General features: G+C 34.4%; 2 protein-coding genes across 3 annotated transcripts in view; both read right to left on the reverse strand.

The window, feature by feature from the left end:
• The window catches only part of LOC141534949 (uncharacterized), a 206,498-nt gene that overhangs the window by 3,236 nt on the left and 177,986 nt on the right, over positions 1-25,276 (reverse strand). The window lies entirely within an intron of this gene.
• On the reverse strand, positions 1,984-3,615 carry LOC141534947 (transmembrane protein 115). Of its 2 annotated transcripts, none has more exons than XM_074254602.1 (4): positions 3,004-3,615; positions 2,666-2,921; positions 2,415-2,591; positions 1,984-2,345 (listed from the first exon to the last, which is right to left on the reverse strand). In XM_074254602.1, the coding sequence occupies exons 1-4, from the start codon at positions 3,452-3,454 to the stop codon at positions 2,141-2,143; spliced, it is 1,089 nt and encodes a 362-aa protein (XP_074110703.1). In that variant the 5' UTR covers positions 3,455-3,615; the 3' UTR covers positions 1,984-2,140. The 2 variants fall into 2 exon arrangements, with proteins under 2 accessions (XP_074110703.1, XP_074110704.1); XM_074254603.1 differs by having other exon boundaries at positions 3,388-3,612.

The following is a 25,276-nucleotide window of genomic DNA, read 5'->3' on the forward strand; positions in this document are numbered from 1 at the left end:
TAAAGAAGTAATTAAATCGCTTTTACTAGCTGTAAATTTGTCCTTTATCCAGCTCTAACATAGGCTGATGTTTAGTATATGACTAAAAAACATAGCAGTTGGTTCGTTTGAAAACGAATGATCGAACTTATTGACAAATACTTTATTCAACTTCAAATAGACATTTTTTAAATGGACCGTAAAGATTAAGCTCGATTTTTTATTTTTTCTAAACATTTTTTAATCGTAAATTTAATGTAAGAATAAAAAAAATGGTAAAGTTAAAAATATATGTTTATTTCAAAGATAATTGTAATAAAAAAAAAAAACAAAAAACATATTTCCTAACGAAAATACCTATAACCTCGCGTAAAATTAATGTATTTGAAAGTGAATATTACCACTTATTAGCTGACACAAAATATGTACTATGTACTATGCCCCTTAAAAAATATATTTCTCTTTGGTGCAACTTCAGCCAATATCTATCCTCAAGGTAATTTAAATTATAAGGTTCATTGCAAATTCTTTTTTTAGTCTTGTGAAGATCCTGTCAATTTTTTGAAATAAATAAATGTATGCTTTCTTGATAAGTAAGCATTCATTTATATAAAATGAACTTTGGATAACAATTTTTATTTATATACACAAGTATACATCTATAAAATTAGAATAATCTAGTTCTTTTACATCTGAAATAAACACAGGTAAAAAATGCAAGATTTAATTGACCATCTTATCCTTTTTTAAGTTCAATTTTTAGACATATGGGTCAGTCTTTCCAAAAATATTTTTAAAGCATAAATCCTGAATATTATTTCAACATTTTGTGATTTTGTATAGAGAAAAAAAAAAGTCAACTAAAAGTGATCTCTTAATAAACATTAAGTCATTTCGATGTTAAGAAGTTTCTAATTTTGTTTCTTAATTGGAATATGTTTAACACTTTTTTTTTAAATCCTAAAACTTTTTTTCAAGAAATATGTCATTTTTGTGATGAATGAGTACATTTTTCAAATGTGAATAAACAAAAAGGGTCGATAGTGCATTATTTACAGATATTTATAAGAGATAATTTTGATACAATAATGGTAATTTCGAAGTATTTTAATCCACAGAATCAATATTTGGACTGCGTTGGTTTCTCATAAAATTTATGTTTAAACTCTCTCAATATTTCGAATAAATTTTATATAATTATAAGCAAAATAAATATTCATCTAAAATTTCGAAACAATCATTAAGTTTTAAGGTTTATACTCTGCAAAATCGAATATTTGGTTTTCAATCCACTACGTTTAAATTAAAAAAATAAAAAACCAGTTTGTGTTAGAAGCATTATTTCATCAAAAGCACCGAATGTAAATATTAAAAAACAGTATAGTCTTAATAAATTTTATATATTTATAGTAAAAAAAAAAAAATTTCAACTTTCATCGCGTTATTGAAAATTTGTGACTAATTATTGTCAACAATCAATATCTCCATAAGAAAGCTAAAAATTTATTACAAAAAAAAATTGTTTCGTCTTTTCAAAAATACATGGAAGAATTGAATACTTCAAATTGTTAAAGCTAAAGAATAAATAATTCCTCCAAAACGACTTACATAACTCTTAACATAAGAACTTAAATATAAATGCACACATAATTGTAAAACATACTAAAAAAAACTTCTCTGGACATGTTTATAAGAATTCTTCATTGATGATTTTTCAACAGCAAAGTATAGATAGGGAACTGCACGTTAGACCTTTTGGGTTATGAAATAAAATATACTTTTTGAATCTGTGACGTGATAATAAATCAGTTTTTTTAATATCTGGATGAGTTTATACGGTGTAGTATAAAATTTATATTAAGTAGCTGCCGAAAGGTATAATAAAGGTTTACTTTTTTTTGAAAATGTTTTTCTTTCAATTTTAACTGATTTTAACGATATAAATCCGATAAAGACGTTAAAGAGAGATATAGATTATAGCATGAAACAGTCTCGATGTTAAGCTCCTTAAACTTCAAATAATTTATTGTTAAACACTTCTTGTTTTTTTTTTCTCACTTTTATGATTCGAAATTAACAATGTAACAAAATTTAATTATTTTCTGTATGAAAATAAGATAATTTATCAATTTTCATTTCAAATCTAAATTACAACTATTAATCACGTATTTGATAGTCTTTGATTGTGAATATTAGTATTTAATGGTGGAATAAGAGGAGATACCAGAGGTTTTGGTGTAGTAGACTCTGGAATAGATATTGAAACAGTAGCTAAAGGAGGAATATTTTTTTTATTTCTATCTTGCTGCCACGGTCTCGCATGATCTTTGCTTAAACGCTCACTTAATGCCTTTAGTGCGATTTGCCTGTAAAATGTTGTGTTAGGTTATAACATATAATCATTTTACTACTGTAATACATAAAGATATACAAACCGTCGTCTTTCACTATCCTGAGGATCGATTCCCGGCAGATTCATAATCAAACCTGATGGTGCATTGGACATATCAAATCGTCTAACAATTTTTTTACAAAGTCCAATACGAACAAAAAAGTTATGTACAGTATTACTGACCACGGCAATCGGTGGTTGTAAAACATTGGGGAAAAAACTGTAATTAATTTTAATTAAAGAGGATTGGAAATTGCATCTTCAATTCAATACACATATTGAAAAAAAAATTACCTTGCAAAAGTAAAATTATCAGCCATATCTCCTTTAGTACCATTAGTATGTCTTTGATAAAATCTCAAATACATCCAAGATACAATGAGACCATTTAAAAACATTGTCGGATGCGTACCTTCTAATAATCCTACGATCCACAATAATAAACTAACTAGCCACACCATTAGGGGAATGTTTCTATTCATTATTTTACCAATTGGACTCTTCAACAAAATATGATCTGGCATGATTTGTTTAACAGCAACGCTAACACCTAAAATACATAAAAATATTGATATTTATTAAAATATTGTTTAAACAATAGTAGTTCTAAAATTAGTGAAATTCAAATGTACCCGCTATATAACCTGTTAATCCATGAATATGGATATCAAATAAAAAATCCGTATCACCAGTACACATATAGAGAAATAAATAATATAATGCTGATAATATTCCAACACCAACATTGACAATTGCAAAAAAAGTCATCATTTCCATCGCACCCCATAGGGGTTCAATGAGTTTGCCACAAAGTCCCACTGTTATAATGTCTACACACACTTCCCAGAAATGTATTTCCAGAAAACAAAAAGTAAACGCCGTCCATATCCAAAATGATGGAGGCAATAAGTAACCTGGTGTTACACTTAAAGTGATAATTGCCTGCTCCATAAAAGATAGACAATACGATAATATCATCACAATACATATAAACTTGACACTAGTACTTGTGTTACCAAGAAGTGCAGCAAATTGCTGTTGGAGATAAGGTATGTTTCTTCCTACACCTTTCATCGTTGACATTTTGTTTTTTTTTTTTTTTTTTTAATTTTTTATTTTACTATTATCACCGTTTTACAATTTCATTGAATATTATTCTTAAATTAAATATGACACTTATCTAAAACACATTTTTCGGAATTAAAATCCATCTTATGATCATGTTGGTGACATTCATTTCCAGATTACGAACGCTAGTTAGTTGACTCAATTATCAATGTTGCCAACGTGGAAAATCAGAAACAGAACGTTTGCGCCAAGTTAGATTCAAAGTGTGGACAGACAGAGAAATGTGTTCATAGATATTCATATGTTTCATTAATCTATAATTGTTTGTATGTTTGTTTAGAATACAAGAGAAACAAGAGAGTATGTATATAAGTAGTATGTGAGTGTGCCAAATCACTCAGTTCTCAGTTTTTTATTAGTTTTCCAACAGTGAATGCATATGAGATAAATATTAATATTTGATCTATTTTCATGTTCTTATGCATAAGATTTCATTATTATCGACTTTGTTAAACCCGAAAGATAATACAGAAAAATAAAATTTTTAAAAAATACCAGAAGGTGGTAAGACAACTAAGAAAATGTGAAAATGGACAATTAATTAGAATAAGTACATACCCTGATAGCCAGCGCTTTCTCAGTAAGTGTTGACTCCCAGCAGTTACGGTTAAGTTATACATCAAGTTGGCGGTAATTCTTCACTCAACAACAGTTGTAAGCAAATTGACAGAAATCTACGGCCGCAACTTGAATACAAGTTAACAATCAAACTTGTAGTTAAATTTCCTTTCAACTTTACTACAATTTGAAGGAAATACTTGTACAGCAAGTTTTGACGTCTATTTGCAGAGTAAGTTATAGGTAACTAATAGGTAATCGCTCGCTTTGCCAACTCTTTCCGTCAATAGGTAAGGTGGCTATCAGGGTAGCTTTTCAAGAAATATGAACTTGGTGTATAAAGAACGTAAAATTCAAATAGTCCTGGTTTCATAAAAACGGCTGGAACAACTACATGATTAGAAAAAATAAAGAGTATGTATTTGAAACAAAAAAAAAAAAAGAGTTCATCTCTGTTGAAATTGGCTATATGAGAGTAGACATGGAAATAAAATTTCCCAATGAATGTTTTTTTTTTAACTTCCCGTTAAGAAAATTTAAAATTTTCGAAAATTGGGAAGTTATTGGTTTTACCCCGTTTTTTGAAAATCGAGTTTTCAACCGATGTTGACGTTTTGAAGTCTTAGGAAGCTTCCCCGAATGTTTCCACGATTATGTCCGGGTGTCCGTGTGTGTGTACGGCCATATGTAAACCTCGAAGAGTTCAAAAGCATAGAACAGCTATCTCTTCGAGCTCATATTGACACCAAAATTATATTTTCGAGCTCGAAGAGCTCAAAACCGTAATAACTGTAATTTTGGGCGCTTAAGTATGGAATGAACGGGAAGTTGCACACGGAAAAAAGTAAACTGTAATATTCACTCGGATTTCGGTTAGTTTTTATAGTTTCAAACAGTAAAGCGGACATCGGGGTGTCAAAAATGTAAATATTACAGAACTTAATGTAGAAAGTATAAAAGCCACAATTTATAATTTAATATCCAAAATAAGTAATTAGTAGTTGTCACTATAGTAAATAACGACTCTTTTATCTTTAAAAATTACAGTTTCAAACAGTAAAATTTGTCATTTCAATATATAGTCCATATTATGAAGAGAAGGGGAACTCAGATGAAAGAGAAGGGGGTCTCACTCTGGGAGAATTTAATATTTCAAACAGTAAAAATTATACTTTTAAAATATACATTTTATCAGTCTAAGCAAGTCAATAATTACAGTTTGATTTTTAGCGTTGTGTTTAAAATTTACCATTTTACTTTGTAAATATTGACGTTGCTTGTATTAGAAATTTACTAACTTTATTCTATACTTTTTACATATCATAACATCATTTTTTAGGTACGAAATGATAAATATTAAAGTCTGAATTGTTAATTATTATACTTTAACATTTTAGACATTTACATGGCGAATATTACTGTTTGAAATAGTATTTTCTTCCATGTAAAGAGTAAATTGTAAGGTTTAAATTGTAAATATTACAATGTGAATAGTAAAATCATGATTTTACTTTTTGAAGTGGTAATTTTTAGCAGTTGATCATTACTTATTATAAATCGACTGTTATTTATTACAGTTTACTTTTTTCCATGCAGGAATCCCTGTTTAAAAACATTGATTGAAAAGAATTAAAAATGATGAAATTCGAATTCTCTCCAATAATTTCAATTCTTTTGTTTGTACATATATACAGTTTGCATGAAGTGACCGCTTTTCAATTCTTTTCAATCAGTATTTTTAACCAGGGATAGCCTTTAGGGTCAACCGTTTTCTTAATTTTTTTTTCAAATAAAATTTAGACTTATTGATCAATTTAAAAATCTAATCAGCTTTTTCTCTCTTAAGAAAAAGTCAAATGCCATAATGTGTATTAAAATTAGTTGATTTATCCGAAAGTAATTGAACTTGCAAGGTATTCTGCAAATGCATTGAATGTTTGAATTTTTTAATTTAATTACATCACTTGAGTCAGAAGGTTTGAGCATAATTAAACTATAAATGAAGTTGACTACATTGAACTCAACCTTAAGTGAAGTTTACTATGATGAACTGAATTTTGCTTAAGACCGTACAGCTTAAAGTTTGAACATTTTTCAAAACAACAATCTGACATTCAACAAAATTTTTGACTTTAATTGAAACTGAACAGCCTGTTATGAATTAACAAGAAACTGAAGGTGATTGAACTTGAAATTAGCTTCGAATTCGGCTTCAGTTACAAACTCGATTTTACCTATACATTTCTTAGTCAGTTTTGTTTAGAAGTTCAAGATTAAATGATAATGTCCCAAACGTAAAGCCGTCGTGTAGCCCTGTGGTCACCCTGATTGAAAAAAATTAGAAAAACGGTAGATCCTGAAGGCCATCCGTGCAACTTCCCGCTAATTTTATGTCAAATGCTTAAAACTGCACTAATGATGTTTTCGAGATCTCGGAGCTCAAAGATACAATTTATGTGTTATTTTAAGCACCCTGAGCTTAGAGGGACAACTTTTCTATGCTTTTGCGCTCGAAGAGCTCAAAAGTCTGATAAAACTTTGATAAAACACAGTTTTTCAAATTTTCAAACTGCAGTAACTTTTAAATAAATTAATTGATTCTTACGCGATTGGCAGCATTTGGTGCAATTTTTTAAGCTCTATAAAGAATCTATAAGTTTAGTTTGATCGAACCAAGAATTTCGGAATAATTCTGGAAAAACACTTTTTTCGGTTTTCTTTCGTCAACGATAACTCATGAATGAATGAACTAATTTTCACCGGACCGACGACGATTGACGTGATTTTTTGATGTTAAGAGTTGATTAGTTTTTGGAATCGATCGGTCGAGCTGTTTGAAAGTTATTCCAAAAAATGTCGGAGTGATGTTGAAAAAATCCTTGTATCCAAATATTTCGTCGAGGATATCTCTCGAACCAATCAACTGATTTTTATGTTCTTGGCGGCAAACGACGCAGTTTTTTGAGCTCTAAAATTCTATTTCACCAAAAACAATCCGAGAAGAAATATCGAAGTTATGTAAAAAAAACACTTTTTTCGGTTTTTTTTCGTTCACGATATCTCTTTAACGAATCAACAGATTTTAACCGGATTAGCGGCAATCGACGTGGTTTTTTAAGATTGGGAGCTGATTAATTTTTGGAATCGATCGATAATGCCGTTTAAAAATTATTCTAAAAAAACCACTTCTGAAAAAAATTTTTCCTTATTTTTTTTTAGATTTCTCTAAATTTCTCAAAATCTATCGGTCCGAATCGGTTCAAATTTTCAGGAAATGGCGTAGATGTTGAGATGCGCCCTTTTGGCATTAGTAACGCGACATTTTAAGTGATTCAAGTTCGAAAATAAAGAAAAATTTTGGTGAGATATATAGTTGGCTAAGTCAACCGTTTTTCACAATTTTTTCCATTGAAACATACGCATACATAAAGATGATATAATAAAGCAGATTATACTCTTGTGATCACTATTTTTTTAAGTGAATCTACGTATTGAGGTGTCAATAGCAGCTGCTACACAAGGAGTTTTTTATTTTCCTCGTGCGACGTTATCCTATTTCTAGACTATACAAAAATGCATTTGTTATCCTGTTTTCGTTTTTCTTTTAAATTATAAATTTTAAAAAATATATTTAAGGTAGAGTTTCAATTTGAGTATTTAGAAATACTTATGTGTATCCAGAAAATTAAAAAGTACTCTAGTAATAAAAAAAAATAGGATTATAAAGCCAGGGAAGCGAGCACCATGCTGTTTTTAAGCGCCACTGACTAATTGGTCATGTCGTAGCCAGGCGTTGAGACACACCTCTCAACTTTGTGGGGTCGAGTAGAGTGAGTGTTTGCACGTAAACTTATTCTCACTCTCATTGTCTTTCTCTTTTCTCATCATAATAACAGCCGCAGTAGTGTACGCGCGTGCCATTCCTCTTTTCCGCTTAAGCTCTTTCTTCTCTTATCCTCTCTATTTCTCTCATCTCTGCTTCGCTTAGTGTGTAGTTCACACCCTGGTATGGACTGTGTTCATCTAACACTGCCGGAATTCTACCGAGAGAACCTACTACTATGCTTTTACGCCGTGTGATTTTCTATCCTTATAGGTTTACTTGTTTCGTGAAAGGCGTTGGTTAGCACTGAACTACATAGAAATGTACTATGATGAATATGGATAAGTGACGTAACCAGATAAAAAAAAAACCGAACACTTAGAAATTATTTATAGTATATTTTCATGTGATTTGCACTTTTTTTTTCTTTCACTAGTATTCATGTCGAGATATTGCGTTTTTATTGAATCTATAAATCATTAAACACTATAAGTGTAGTAAAATTAAACGTGAGGAAAAAATTTTAGAAGTAGAATTAAAGAATGATAGGTAATTTTTGGATTAAAAAAGATTCATTAAAAAAAAAAAAAAAAAAAAAAAAAAAAAAAGTGACAAAATGGAAATACGTTTGTTTAGTCTCAATCTCCTGATATGATTAAATGCTCAGAGTTCTTCAATTTTAAGGGAACGCCTATATTATGCTGTCTATTGAGAATGAGATTCTTTACAAATGCTTTTTCATAAACGTAACAGACATTATTGACAACTTAAATCATTCAAATCATCAGTCATTTTTTCACCGAATAAATGTTTTTGTACCTAGCAAATTTGACGCCGATACAAATGATTTAAAATGAAAGGGAAATAGATGTTTTACGTACAGTCGATTTATGTTGACAGTATGACAGCATGTAGCATGAAATCTCTATGATATAAAATATCCACACGTCATGTTGAATATAATTTCTTTTAAATGTATAAACTAGGTAGGATATTGCTAAATGTTTGGTTCAAGGTTTCATAGTAGCAAAATATACACTTATATATTTTATGAAGCTGTATAAATATAAACAGAGCAAGATGTTGCGTCAATACAAATAAATTTGTATGTACACGTATACACACACACATACATACATCCAAGCGGGTACCCTGTTAGCAAACATTTTAACAAGATTAAGACACTCTCAAAAACTAATTCAGCTAAACATTGTGGCCTGAAGAATAATTTATGTACCCTTTTCAATCGTTATCATCAATACTTTTCAATATTTTATCGATACAATCCAAAATAATTTTGGAAATAAGTCCGGTTCAATTAATTTGGATCGATAGTTTCTTGTATATTTCATGATTCCGTTATATATATGTATGGAAAAATGATGCAGGTACTTAAATGAAAGGTCTTGATAAGTGTAACATCGGGATGAGCTTATATCTTGAAAAATTTCAATAGTTCACAAGATACAAAGTCATTCCTTAATTATGTATCTAAAGATAGAGCATTTTCGAATGCAACCTAAATACTTCCCGGGAAAAAATGAATTTGCCTAATCATTTATATTTATATATGATTATATATAAATATTTATATAAAATATATATAATCATATGTAGACTAATATATTATATGTGTATTTTATATAAGTCTATATATGATTATTTATCATCATAAATTGACTTTTAGTGAGAATGATATGAAACTATGAAAAGGCACAACTCTAGGTTAAGACTTTTCCAACGATACCAAATTTAATTATAAATACCCATTTTATCATATAAATACACTGACCACCAAATTTTGCTTATTCTCATAATAATATAGATAATTATTAGTGCATTATTGATAATGTTGTTGATTAATTCATTGATTACTTCTACTGAATAGTTTATAATACAATTGGTAACTTTAACCACTTGTAATGATAAATGTAACCATCTTGATATTGAATGGTACGATCGCCATATTTTAAGAATTATTATTTCATTACTGTACTGATTATAATTTAAATGGTTAAACTTTTTTTTTTTTTTTTTTTTTATTAGTTTATTTAAAGTCGCATAAACTACTAAGGTCATGAGCGACTACAGTAGGAAGTAAACTTTTGAGAATGGAACTCGTTTTATCTTTTTGGGCTCAGCAGAATAATATACTTAAATATTGAAAATGTTCATTGGTGTACGCCGGACTCGAACCCATTCCAATGCATTTTAGAAAGCAAGGACCGGATCCAATAGGTTACTGCGCGCCGTGGTTATACTTATCATTTTAACTTTTACGAAATTTATTAGCATCAAAGATAGTAAATTTTACAAAACAAGTATTGTTAGGGTTAATTTAAAATCCTCTCTGTATATGTTAATGCTTATAACGTTTGAACGGCTTGACCGATTGGAACCAAACTAGTGGCGTCTTAAATGGTTTTATCTAAGTTCAAAGGCTTAGAAAACTGCGTTGAATGCTACCAACCGCGTGAAAATCGGTTCATTCATTCAAAAGTTCTTGCGGTTTGAAAATTCAAAAAATAGTGTTTTATTAAACTTCTATCAGATTTTTGAGCTCGGAGAGCTCAAAACTGTATGAAAATTATATTTTTGAATTCTTCGAGTTCAAAAACGTAATGAGCGCAATTTTGAGCGCATAATTACGAAAGTAGCGGGAAGTTGCCGGGATGGCCTTCAGGGTCAACCGTTTTCTTAATTTTTTTTTTCAAAAATTATGCAAATTTCATATTTTGCTATTTTTCCTGTTTTTCAATTTTATTTTTTAATACCTTGAACGCTATTGTAGATACAGAAAATTCTTTTTGTTTATTTGAAAAGGGACACTCAGGGCTCTTAAAAAACAAAAAAATATTTCGGAAAGAAATTTAGAAAAATGCGAAATTTTGAATTTTTGAAAATCGTTAAAAATGAAGTCCGCAGTTGAAATTTTGGCTCAATTTCTTTTATTAAATACCTTGTACTGATCTCAAAATATGCTAAAATTTTTAGAAGGGTGTTTTTCTTTTTTTCAAAAATATGAATTTTTGAATTTGGAAAAAAAAATTTTCTTCGTTTTTTGCAACTTTTAATTAAGGTAAAGTTATGCAGATACATAGTAATTTTGATCATTAAAATATTAAATGCATGACGTGGAAATATTAAGTAATAAATTGATTTCATCTTTTTTTTTATTTTTTGGACATTATCTTAAAGTCAGGCTTAACGCCCGGAATAATTTGTTATTTGTCTTTTCTTTAATTTATATCAAGTTGTTGACTCCACTTACCGTCCTGTCAACATCGAAATAATTTGAGATTTGAGATTGAGAAACATTAATGTGCAGAAATTTGTATGCAAACGAGTATTCGAAAGAACCATGAGTTAATTTTGTATGTTCTGAACACCTAATATGTTTAAAATGTTAGATAATACTAATGAACACTCGAATTTGATGTAAGGCGAGTTATTGAATTATAAGAAATGATTTAAATTTATTCGATATCAAAAACTACTCCACAGTTATAGAAAACTAAAATTGAATGTAAGGGTAAACAAAGTTTGCGCATGGTATAAAGAGACTCTCACCGAATCTGTCTTTGAGTATATGGCACGTCGCTCGACAATCAGAAACACTCTCCTCACATGTCAACACCACACTATTTGTGTCGCCCATGTAAAATTTATTTTGAAGGGACTCCTTCAACTGTCGCGTGCCATGGATCAATCCTTAGCCATTGCAGTTTCTATTTTAAATCACATATTGTAATGATAATTATAACTGTAAATAATAACTACAAATCAGATTAGTGTTTAAAAAAACAGTGCTAAAGCTTTATGTATACTGATATTTCATTTCAAGCGACAATATATGTGTATTTTTTTATTTGGTTGCCGGAGATGTCACTCAATAAAAAAATTTGAGACTAGGTGGTTTATATGAAATTTAAAATTCCAAAATGAATAATTCTTCGATGTTAGGAATATCCAATGTTAGGAATTTTCGTTGAATATGAAAAAAAGTTGTAACTAGAAGTTTATTAGAAATTCTAAAATTTAAAAATAGAGAGAAATCATGGAGATTATAATTATTCAAAAGACTTTTATTTATCATAATTATTCAAACCACCAACAACAACAACAATTTAATGCTTCTTTGAATTTTTGATCTAATTTTCTTGGAAAATAAGCAAATCTCATCGATGATTGTCACCTTTAATTTACGTTTTTATTTTTTTAACTTTCCGCTAAGAAAATTGAAAATTTTAAAAAATCGGAAAGTTATTGGTTCTACCATTTGTTACCACACACACCCACATTTCGATGTCCAAATATATAATATATATATATATATATATATATATATATATATATATATATATATATATATATATATATATATATATATATATATATATATATATATATATATATATATATATATATATATATATATATATATATATATATATATATATATATATATATATATATATATATGTGTGTGTGTGTGTGTGTGTGTGTGTGTGTGTGTGTGTGTGTGTGTGTGTGTGTGTGTGTGTGTGTGTGTGTGTGTGTGTGTGTGTGACTCTCTTATAATTTTTGAACGGTCTGACCAATTCAATCGCGGTTGGTGCCGTTCGAAAGTTCTTGACAGAATTTAGTTTTTGAATACAATTTGGACCGATTTAGACCGGTAAATTTTGAGAATTCTCAATGAAACTACAAAAAAAATCTTTTTATGTGTTTATACGGAATAACTTTTAAACGGCTCTACTGATCGATTCCAGAAACTAATCAGCTCTTAACATTAAAAAAACACGCCGATCGCCGCTGGCCCGGTCAAAATCGGTTGATTCGTTCGAGAGATGTCGTGAACGAAAGAAAACAAAACAAAGTGTTTTTTCGAAATTACTCCGAAATTTCTAATTTGATCAATTTAAGCTTAGAAATTCTCTATGAGGCTTAAAAAATTGTGCCAAATACCGCCAACCGCGTGGAAATCGGTTAATTCTTTCAAAATTTATTGCAGTTTAAAATTTCAAAAAATAGTGTTTTATCAAAGTTCCATCAGACTCGAAGAGCTCAAAAACATCATTAATGCAATTTTAAGCGCCTAGGTATGGAAGTGGCGAGAAGTTCCAAGGATGGCCTTAACGGTTAAACGTTTTCCTAATTTTTGGTTCACATTTGAGCTTTTCAAGCTCAACCCATACAGGAAAATACGACGGGGCCAGATATTGGCAATGCTTGGCGCAATGCTGTTTATCTCTGACCCATGCTCGTAAATCTGCTTTAGCCCGGCTTTGGTAGAAGTATAGAGTGATAACAGGGTGCCAAGCTTTGTTGCCAAGACTAGCCCAAGCATGATAGCCAAGACTGGCCCAAAATTGTTAACCAAACTTATAAGCCCATACTTAACTAGCCCAAGATTATTAACCAAGAATGGCCCAAGTTTTTAAGCCAAAGCAAGCCCAGGCTCATTCACCACTATAGAATTTACAAAAAAAAGTAGATTATAAAATATATTTCTAATTTAATTGTTGAATGTTAAGCCAAATTAGTATTACGAACCTAATTTCGAATAAATTGAATTTTCTGATATAACATATTAAAATTCTACGAAATGGTTAGATTATTTTGTATAAAATGAGTAGTTGTTAGTTAAATGATAAAAAAAGATTTTTTTAATTATCATTATTTTATTTAAATTTTGATGTAGAGCTAACGCAAATAGACAATTTATCTCTTAATTCAGACCTGACTTCCGCTAATCATAGAAATAAAGTAAAATCCGCATTTGCCCTAACCGAGATTCGAACCCAAGCTGCGCGCTGGCCAGACCGATAAGTAACTCCTGCGCTGTACGACCGATAAGTCAACGCACATCTTATCATTAATGCAAGCTAAATCTATCTAGTGACGGAGCGTGACGGTTTATCTATATATATATATATATATATATATATATATATATATATATATATATATATATATATAAGCGAAATACCACTCACTCACTCATCACGAGATCTCCGAAACTATTCGCCTGATTGACTTGAAATTTAGCATACTTACTCCATTCGTGATGTAGACGCTCACTAAGAACGGATTTTACGCAATTCCTAGCTGTAATGAATTTTTCGTCTACCATCACGTATGCTACTCCCTCCCCTCCCTCTCATTCTTTCCCTTCCCTCCCGTGACTTCTTCCCCCTTCCCTATCTCTCTCTCTCTCTTTTTTTTTTTAGAAAATGTCATTTTGATTCGCCAATCTAAGAAACCCATCAAGTGGCACCCATCAATTATAGAACTCACCCCCCCTCCCCCAGCGCAACCACCCACGCTAATCAACCGTTGCCATGGTTACCATTGCCATGGTTACCGTTGCCATGGTTACCGTTGCAATGGATAAAGTTGCCATGGTTACAGTTGCTATGGTTACAGTTGCAATGGTTACCGTTGCTATAACAACTGTTAAAATAAATAAATTGTAATAACAAATTCGATTGTAAATTAAATTCAGAGGAATATGATTAGAATAAAAGTAGAAAGTTACTAAATACAAATATTCTATACAATTACTATTCAACAGTATTATTCTATATTGTTGAAATAATAATAATAATAATAATAATAATAATAATAATAATAAATGCTTGCTACGTGGCCTCCAAGCGGCGCATCGCGGGAAACGCACACCATAACATCAGGTCTGTAGGCGAACGACGTAGCCCGTGCAGTGGGCCAACTACCCACTGCATGGAAATAACTGAGTTACCACAAGATACCAACTCAGAAGTGCTCCCCACAACCGGTCCTTTTCGGATGAGGACCATTCATCAGGTAGGAGGAGCACGCCGGACCCGATGAATGATGACGACCCTGGCGCCTTAAGGACTTACTTTAAGTGGACGGAGGAACTGAGAGTCGATCTCTTGGTGTGCTACCAACGTAGCGAGCCGGGGGTGAGCGGCTATATGGCCCGGATGCACACTCTTTGGAGTGATATGCATCCGGAGCTAGCGCATTTTACGCCCAAACACCTGCGTAATTATGCCGCTCATCTTCGGCGAAATAGAAGATCGCTTGTGCCGGACAGAAGGCAGTCTAATAGACTTTCCTTTCCGGCGCAACTACACCAAGAGCGACGCCGTTCCTCCTTGGACAACAACAATCCCTTTGTAGGACGGCAAGTAAGTATATCTAAAAAGATAACTTACTCCCAACAACAGTTTGACGCGGTAAACGAAGATCTCCGTGCAAACATCCTGGAGGATTCCACCCTGCTCACTGTGAGCCAGGTTGTGTATGGTGCAGCAGTTTCGGCTTTTCCGAGAGAGAGACAATGTCTCTCGATCGAGGCAAGGTTGAAACAGCGCATCTCACAACTTGGCTTGAAAATTGACATGTCCCGGAAACAGGTCTCCCGCATTCAGTGTGTGATTGAGTACGACACAACTCAAACACCATACACGCCCCGAATTCGGCGCATTGCTGCTGAACTTCGGTGGCGTCATCACACACTGAACAAGAGTACTCTTCATGTCATCAAGGAAGAGTCTCTTAATAAATTGCGGGCTCTAGTGGCTGCTAAAAAGTCATTAGAGAAAAGGCTGAAGCGGTTGGTCGACAACTCGTTGTTTCGATCCAGCCCTTCACGGTTTCTGACACCAAAGACCGATGTTACCGGGAATTATCCAACACCTGAGCGGGTGGAAGCTTTTGGACTGAGTTGTATGGAGATCAACCAAACGTGAACGCCAACACTCCAGCTCTGCACGACTTCAAAGTATTCTGTCGGGAACACCGTCGACAGAATGCTGATGAAGAGAGCCCTGCAGTCAGTGTGGATGAAGTTCGTTCAGCTCTAAATGGCAGCAAAAATTGGGCTGCCCCGGGACCAGACGGCATTAATGTCTTTTGGTGGAAGAAGTTTACTTCTACCCACCTCCATCTGGCCCGCATATTTACATCATACATTAGAGCTGACGATCCGATTCCGGACTGGCTTGTAGAAGGGCGAACCGAACTGATACCTAAAAAAGGTGACTTGTCTGACCCTAAGAATTTCAGGCCTATCACCTGCTTGAATGCGGTTTATAAAATTTTTACAAAAATTTTAAATAACCGTATCTTGCAGCAGATAGAGCCTGTATGGCAACAGATATATGAACAACGTGGCAGTAAAAGAGGCCTGTCAGGTTGCAAGGAGAACCTGATAGTGGATCGATGCGTCTTACAAGATGCGATCTACTATCAACGCAACCTGTCAATGGCTTGGATTGACTATCGCAAGGCATTTGACTCAACTCCACATGAGTTGATTTTATATCTACTCAAATGCCTGGGAGTCAATCCCGAAATAGTGGAATGCATTCGGCGTACAATGCAGCTCTGGCGAACGCGATTTCACATTGGAAGTGGAAACGCATTGCACGTAACCGGAGTTGTAGAGTACAAACGAGGGGTCTTTCAAGGCGATTCCTTGAGCCCTCTGCTGTTTTGCATTTCACTGCTGCCTATATCTGTTGCTCTCCGTAAAACTCATGGGTACTCTGTGGGGCCTCCGGGGGATCGAAACTATTCGATTACCCATCTGCTTTACATGGATGATCTGAAGTTGTATAGCGCTGATAAAGATTATCTACAAGCGGCCCTCAACATCGTAGCAGAGTACACACGAGATGTCGGAATGTCTTTTGGGTTGGACAAGTGTGCGGTCGTACATCTGGCGAGGGTAAGTGCTCTGATACTGGTGATGATGTCGAATTAGTGGATGGGAGCGTCTTAAGCCAATTAGACGCCGGGGAGTTGTATAGATATCTAGGAATGGAAGAGCACCGCATGCATGCGGTCTCTGAAGTCCGAACAACTCTCCAGAGCGAGTATGTTAGGAGACTCCGGAAAATTTGGTCCTCCGAACTTTCCGGCAAAAACAAAGTCTCAGCTACTAACATGCTCGCTGTCCCAGTCTTACTATACTCTTTCGGTGTCCTGAAATGGACCCGAAAGGATTTACGAGATCTCGACATCAAAACCCGTAAGATCATTAATATGAATCGGAGCATGTACCCCAATTCATCAGTCGCCAGATTATACCTCTCCCGGTCCATCGGTGGGAGAGGTTTGCAGAGTTTGGAGCGGCTTCACGACCGTTTGGTCCTGGGTTTAACTCACGAAGTTGTCAATTTCACTGCAGACGAGGATGACTTTCTTATGCAAGTTGTACATAAACATGAAAATGCGCATAAGGGTTCATTCTTGTATAAGGCAGCAATATATGCGGCAAGAACCCTTGGTCTTGGAGAAATAAACGCTCTTATGGAACTCCGAAAGGAGGAATTTAAGAGCGTCATCAGGAACGCCGAGGAAAACCTACCCCTTGGCGAACTGATGGACAAGTCCATGCACAGCGTGTTCTTTAAACACGTGCGTGATCATGGCTTGTCCATCCAGCTGACGTTTTCCTTCTTAAAGTCAGCGGGCCTGATGTCCGAGACTGAAGGGTTCATATTTGCCTGCCAAGATGGTGTCATTAACACTCTTGAGTACCGTAGCAAGGTGCTCCAGGTGCAGCTTCCGGACACGTCCTGTAGGAGGTGTAGACAACATCCGGAGACGCTTATGCACCTTTTGTCGGCATGTCCAGTGCTGGCGAGAGGTGCATATATCCAGCGTCACAATGCTGCCCTGAGAGTACTGTACTACTATCTTCGTCATTACTACGGTATTGACGTGACACCAGTGCTGCCTTATTTGCCAGGAGATATTCCCCAGGTTGTTGAGAATGACAGTTGCAAAATTTATTGGAACATGCCATTTGCAACAACCCGGCGGATAGATCACAACAAACCTGATATTGTGCTCTTCGACAAGGCCACTCGTGACATTCATGTCATTGAGTTCTCGGCCCCGGCTGAATACAACATCTCAGCCAAAGAAGAGCACAAAAGACAAATATATCAGGATCTCCTGTTTGAAATTGGCAAACTTTACCCAGGTTACCGTGTCAAGCTTGTCATCCTGATTGTTGGCGTCCTAGGAGGGATGAAACAGTCTTTTGTATCCTCACTTGCCAAAGTTCCAGCTTGCTCATCAAAAGCTGAGTTCTTGGCAGTTAGGATGCAGAAGGCTGTTTTACTTGGTTCTCTCCGTCTCTTAAGGGAAATGACTTTGGCCTGCTGTGATCACTAACCGCCTTGTTGTGCGGAGTGGTCCAGCAGTAACGGATGGAGCTCAGGCTGGGCCCTCGGAGAATCGGACTCCGGGGATAACCCCCCTGAGCATTTAATAACAAAATAATAATAATAATATTATAATATATATATATATTTATATATATATATATATATATATATATATATATATATATATATATATATATATATATATATATAATATAAATAAAAATAATTTTTAAAATAAAGTTTTAAACATGTAAGTACATTATTTTAGATTTTATATATTTTTAACAATTATTATAAGTAATCATATGATAATAATATGTCTTAAATGTAATAATTGAAAGAAATAAATTAATGTGATAAAAAATAAAAATTTCGTTGATATTTATAAAAATTGCCATACATAAAAAATAAAGAACATCAAAGTGAAATTTACTAAAAAATATAACTCAATGGGTTTAAAAAAATAAAAAAAAAATATAATATATATTTATTTTCATGTTGGTAATTTTTACATGGTTTAGGCCTACTGGGGACCCGCCATGTAAAATAATGGGAACGCATCTTACTACACAGTACCTCATGGGTGATGCGGAAATCTATGTAATGACAGATTTAATGACTAACTGACCCATTGATTGATTGATTGATTATTAATAATAAAATACTTTTCTCATATATTTAATACTTGCTAACACCGGTCATCACAAACAATCACTTTTCTCTAATTCAAAATTTATATTCATTATCTTTTTGAAATTAATCATTTTGTTTATATTTTTCGTCTAGGTTACACCATAAAATTTTATTGTATGCCCAACGAAGCGGGCGGGTATCAGCTAGTTATTTATATAATTTATGTTATTTAATATTGTGTTTTAATGAAAATGATCTAATTTTTTTACAAATTTTGATTAGTTAAAAAAATGCAAGAGTCAAGTTCTTATATTACTTTAGACTTTGTAAATAGTTCTGTATCTTTTTAATGTCATATTATAAATTTTTCATGTTTAAAACTATCAATATTAAAAATTCAACTGTAAATTATTATATTTTAATATTTTTTAAGACCATATCAATTCTGACGATATACAATTGTTTCGTTTAAATAATATATTTTCTATGTAAGCATTTGCTATCAAATATTCGTTAAGCAATAAATATTTACTGTTCCAAATTCTATTACTTAATGATTAATTAAGTTTAGATCTCCCATTAAATGGCCAAAGTTAAGTTGACCAATTCTTGCTCAAGTCTGGGTTGCCATTCAGGCTAGGTTATCTGTTCTTGGTCTATGTTAGGGTTATCATCCAACGGCCAAGGTTAAGTTACACAAATTTGTCCCAAGTTAAGGTGACTCTAGGCTTGGCCAAGGATAGGTTATTCAGTCTTAGCCCAAGCCTGGGTAATCAGTGGAATGGCCAAGGCTAATTGCCCAGTTATGGCCCGGGCATAGGACAATATAGGTTTGCCATGATGGGCTTCCCAATATCCCCAATGATGTTCAACTCTGGGGTTTTTTGTATGGAATCCCATTTAAGAACTGCCAGAGTTGAATGACGGGGCCTTGTCTGGCTCAGTACTGGGCAACCAAGTTTGGCGCACCGATATTGGTCCAACGCAGGGTTTTCTTGTTTTGGCCATTCTATGGCAAACCAGGCTCTAATAATCATTTGGCAGGCCAAGGCTTGGGTGCCCAATCTTGGCCCCGATTCGGGTAATCACTAGGTTAACTAAGGCTGATTACCCAGTCTTGACTTAAGCATGGGCCAATATCGATGCGCCAAGCTTGGCTGCCCAGTACTGAGCCAGACAAGGCTCCGTTATTCAACTCTGGCAGTTCGTATATGGGAAAGCACCGTTTTTTTACATATTTCGAGCTCAAAGAGCTCAAAATGTATTTATTATACAACTATAACTTTTGAATGCGACGTTCGATTTTAATTTTAAAAAAGCATTCGACGCAATTCTTAAAGAACAAAAAGAAAATGTACAGGTTAAATTAATTGGTTGATAAATCTTAAAGATATTTTATAAAAGTACCGAAAACAAAATTTGGTGAATTTTTAAATAACTATAATTTTTGAATGCGTCGTTCAATTGTTATTTTTTAAAAAGGATTTGATGCAGCTTTTACAGCACAAAGTGAAAACGTACAGGTTTATATTGATTGGTTGAGAAATCTCTAAGATGTTTTAGAAAAATACCGAAAAACTAAATTTGATAGAAGTCGATTTATAATTCTTGGAATCGAATTATAACATCGTATTTATCATCCTATGGCTTTACAGTTGAGTTTATATTATCATGTACTAATAATAAATAATTAAAATGTAATTTGAATGATAACTACACACGTTATTGTCATTAATTTATATTTCAAATCACAATTTAATTGTAGCGTTGATAGTGGTCGAGTAAGCATTGACCAAACCACGAGACAAAGAGAATACCAATCGTACATGTGTTTATCTTGTGTACTCAACTGAAAATATAATTTATACGATGCAAATGAAATCTACGCGAGTCCCTCATTTCTGCAAGTATATGAATCGTGTTCAATAATAGTATCTTTTTATTTGTTAATAAGCTATATAAATAATATGTGAATTAAATAAAAATTTAACTTTATTTCTGGTTTTTGAGAAAAATTAATTATAATGTTTTCGACTAAAATCATTAAAATGTTTCACTATCTTACATAACTATATATAACGGCTATTATAATATTGATCGTATATAAAGCATAAAAAAAATAACATCATAATAGACATGACCGTTATTAAATAAAATGATTTAATATTATTAAAAATGATTAATTTTTTCATCATTTTAAATACTGTCAAATCATTCTAAATCATATCTCTTATGGGCATTTAACATTGTGAAATCATTTTCTTCAATAACAGGACTTAAATAAAGCATTTTACGTGTTAATGACTTATCTGCAACATATGTGTATACCTGCTGTTCTATATTAAATCAACCAATAGTTGAAATTGACTCCGTTCGATTTGAATGCGTTTTGATCAGACATTTTCTTTTATAATCGTTGTTTTGTTTAGTCGAAAAAAGAAAATTAAAAAATTTTTTTTCTCTGAAGCTATGCGAAATTCAACATTTCACTATTTTTTAAGTTTATCTTTTAAATATCTTGAAAACTATTGAAGTTAGGGGGGAAAACTAATTCATTTCAATGAAAAGATTCTAGGTTCTGATAAGCTTACAATAATGTCAATATTTTATTTATTCTAATTACTGGTTCCCCTAAAGATTTTAAGACTATCTATTTAGCTTCCCGCTAAAAAAATTGAAAATTTCCGAAAATCGGAAAGTGATTAGTTTTACCCTGTTTTGCAAAAATCGAGTTTTCATTAGATCTCGACGTTTGAAGGTCACAGGAAGCTTTCCTGATTATCCCCACGAGGGTGTCACTATGACTGTGTGTGTGTGTGTGTGTGTGTGTGTGTGTGTGTGTGTGTGTGTGTGTGTGTGTGTGTGTGTGTGTGTGTGTGTGTGTGTGTGTGTGTGTGTGTGTGTGTGTGTGTGTGTGTGTGTGTGTGTGTGTGTGTGTGTGTGTGTGTGTGTGTGTGTGTGTGTGTGTGTGTGTGTGTGTGTGTGTGTGTGTGTGTGTGTGTGTGTGTGTGTGTGTGTGTGTGTGTGTGTGTGTGTGTGTGCGGATGTAAACCTCTCATAACTTTTGGACGGTTTGACTATTTCAATCGCGGTTGTTGCTGTTCGAAAGGGCTTGATCAAACTTAGATTTTGAATACAATTTGAACTGATTCAGACCGGTAGATTTTGAGAAATCTCAAAAAAACTACGGAAAAAAAATTTTTTATTAGTGTTTTTCTGGAATAACTTTTAAACGGCTCTACTGATCAATTCCAGAAACTAATCAGCTCCTAGCTAAAAAACGCCGACCCGGTCAAAATCGATTGATTTGTTTGTGTGTTATCGTTAACGAAAGAAAACCGAAAAAAGTGTTTTTTCGGAATGACCTCGAAATTTCTAGTTTGATTAATTCGAACTACGTGAAAATCAGTTATTTTAGTAAAAAGTTGTAACGGTTTGAAAATGTGAAAAATAGTATTTTATCAAACTTCTGTCACACTTTTGAGCTCGACGAGCTCAATTGATTTTCTTAAAACAGGCTAAAACCAATAATTTACATTACGAGGCCAACGGGCAGCCTTCTGCAAGATAGATGAAGCCAGCGCGATAAAGATCCTTGTCAAGGCCCGTATAAAGAACGGATGGGTGAACTGCCGTATTCGCCCAGTTGCGAAAGTAACCTATTGCTTCAAATGCCTTGGTTTTGGCCACCAAATATGTAACTGTACGGAACTTGACAGAAGCAGGTGTTGCTATAAATATGGTGGAGAAAATTACAAGTCTGTAGACTGCGCGAAGCAAAAATGCTTTTTTATACACCAGACAAAGATGTTCAGGATGGCTTATGTGATATTTTTGGCTCCGGGGCATGTAAGGCATTCCGCACCGCAATGCATTTGTCGAATCTATCAGAGGACAGAGATGACGCGCATACTACAAGGAAACCTGAATAGGTGTGTGTTGGCGCAAAGCTTACTGCGTCAGCGAGTCTTTGACATCTAAACTTCCAAGATAGATTATGGTTTGCAGATGAAACTGGCATGGTAGCGATTTGGATTGTAAACACAAAGAACGTTACTGCCAACAACAGCAGAAGTGGAGCAGGTTTTATTTGGATTCAAATCCGTGCAACCTACTTAATGAGCGTTTATCTCTCACCTAATGAAGGGATTCGTGTGTTCCGTTAGAAACTGGCAAATATAGAAAATGCCATTACCACGTTTAATGGCGAAGTCATCGTAGCTGGTGATTTCAACGCCAAAACGGCCGAATGGGGCGCTGCTTCCTCTGACACCAGAGGTAACGAATTCGCTGATGTCGCAGCAAGTCTCGATCTTCTAGTGCTAAACACCGGGAGCACTACGACCTTTAGAAGACCGGGGTACCAAGAATCCATCTTCGAAATTTCGTTGGACACTCCTAGGATTGCCAACATGATCGAAGACTGGTATGTATTCGAAGAATATAGCGGCAGTGGTCACCAATATGTGACATTTAGTGTTGGACTGGCATCTGTTACGGTTCCACAACGTGACTTTCAACAGCGGAAGTATAACACCATAAAGCTTGATTCAAAAGCATTGCGAGTGTTTCTTACACGAAGTTGGTCTATTCTTCAGAACAATCCGATTTTAAATACCCGTAACGAGATGGAAAAAATAGTGTTAAATAGAATAAAAGAAATTGTTGTCTCGTTACGCCTCTATGCCATGGCTGAAAAATCGAGGTTTTCACAGGCCGGCATACAGGTGGTCATCATACATAGCAAAACTTTGCAAAAGATGTCATGAGCTACGTCGCTGCGCAATGAGAGCTGCGAAATGCTCCTCAAACCAGGACTTATATTCAAACGAGTACAAGCAGACCAAGACTTTAACTCTTCGTTGATCGCGCTATGAGCGAATCGCCGCCTAATAACTACTCAACCTATAGAGACTCGCTATAGTGCGAGCGAGAAACTAAAAAAGATTCGACCAACGAAGGGTTTAATCGAGCAATCAAAGCAAGTAAAGCGATGTTGAGTAACGATCTCGACAAGGACTTCTGGGGTAAAGTCTACCAAATTGTCGCTAAACGACTTGGAAAGGTCTCATTAGAAGCGCCGAAGTCTCTTGCCTTAATGAACAGCATCGTAGCGGAATTATTTCCCAAGAACCCGCTATGGGAGAAAAAACACTAAACAAAATTTGTAACACGTTGCTGGAAAACTTCTCGAGAAGCTCATACAGGTAAGACTTCGCATTGACATCGATCGTCCCGGAGGCTTTGCCACTATCAATATGGCTTTCGGAAAGTTCGATCGACAGTCGGAAGAACTATTCATTCGAAAAACTATTAACACCGTCGAAACCTGACTCGAAAAACACCACCTGAAACTCGCCAAGCAGAAAACTGAGATCGTCGTCTTGACTCGACGAAAGTGGTTCCCAAAACCTTTCGCCATCGACATGGGTGGGACAACATTGACATCTACAAGGGCACTGCGTTATTTAGGAGTTGTGATTGACGAGAAGCTGTCTTTCTGAGAATACCTCGAAAACGCATGCACGAAAGCAAACAAGACAGTATCCAACTTGTCAAATATCATAGCCAACACTATGGAACCAAGAACCAAAAAGAGAAGAGTTCTTCTAGAAACAGTCCACTCGGTACTGCCATATGGAGCAGAAATATGGACAGACATCCTGAAGCAAAATACGTACAGGCGTAAAATAGCAGTGGTGCAGCAGCGAGGTGCTCTCAGGCTTCCCTGCACCTACCGTTTCCGAAGCGGCTGTATTGATCATAGCAAGAGCCGCGCCTATCGACTTACATGCGTTCGAGAAGGCAAAACTCTACGACGCTAAAATAAACGTTGAAAACTGTAAGGTGGCAAAAGTGAAAATGAACAAGGAATGCTACATGAGTGGCAGGACCTATGGACCTCGGAGGAGACGGGCAGATAGACGGAGTATCTGATTCCAGACATCAGCGTTTGTCTCTCTCGGAAGCATGGTGATACAGACTCTTTCTTACCCAGCTATTGACAGGACACGGACAGTTTAACGCCTATCTCTTCAAGATAGATCTACACTATACGCCGACGTGCAAATACTGCCCTGACAAAATTGACAACGCTGAACACACGTTCTTCAAGTGTATACGGTGGAAGGATTACAAAAGCAAAACCGAAGAAATTATAGATGACAAGCTTTCCCTGAGAGCTTGGTGACTTATATGCTCAAGCAAGAAGATAACTGGTCAGTTATAGCAGTCTACGTGCAGCGCCTTTTAAAAAGAAAAACCGCTGGAAGGGAGTATCCATCAGGAGCAGGCGTCGTGAGACGAAACACGGACTGGATTGAAGTAATGCTGATGCGGTTCTGATTCAGTCTTCGTCGCACCTTTGTTTGGGTAACAAGAGGGGGGGGGGTTAGTTGGTGGAAATCCCACACTACCGATAACATCATCTCTCGGTGTCTTTGAAAGATTCCCTCGCTTCGTTTAAAATACAAAACACACACACACACACACACACACACACACACACACACACACACACACACACACACACACACACACACACATATATATATATTAGGGTGGGTCAAAAAAATCGAATAATTTATTTTT

The sequence above is a fragment of the Cotesia typhae genome, unplaced genomic scaffold (genome assembly GCF_013202065.1).
Source record: "Cotesia typhae breed Kobodo isofemale line unplaced genomic scaffold, CoteBio_Ctyphae scaffold_13, whole genome shotgun sequence".
Classification (NCBI taxonomy): Eukaryota; Metazoa; Arthropoda; class Insecta; order Hymenoptera; family Braconidae; genus Cotesia; species Cotesia typhae.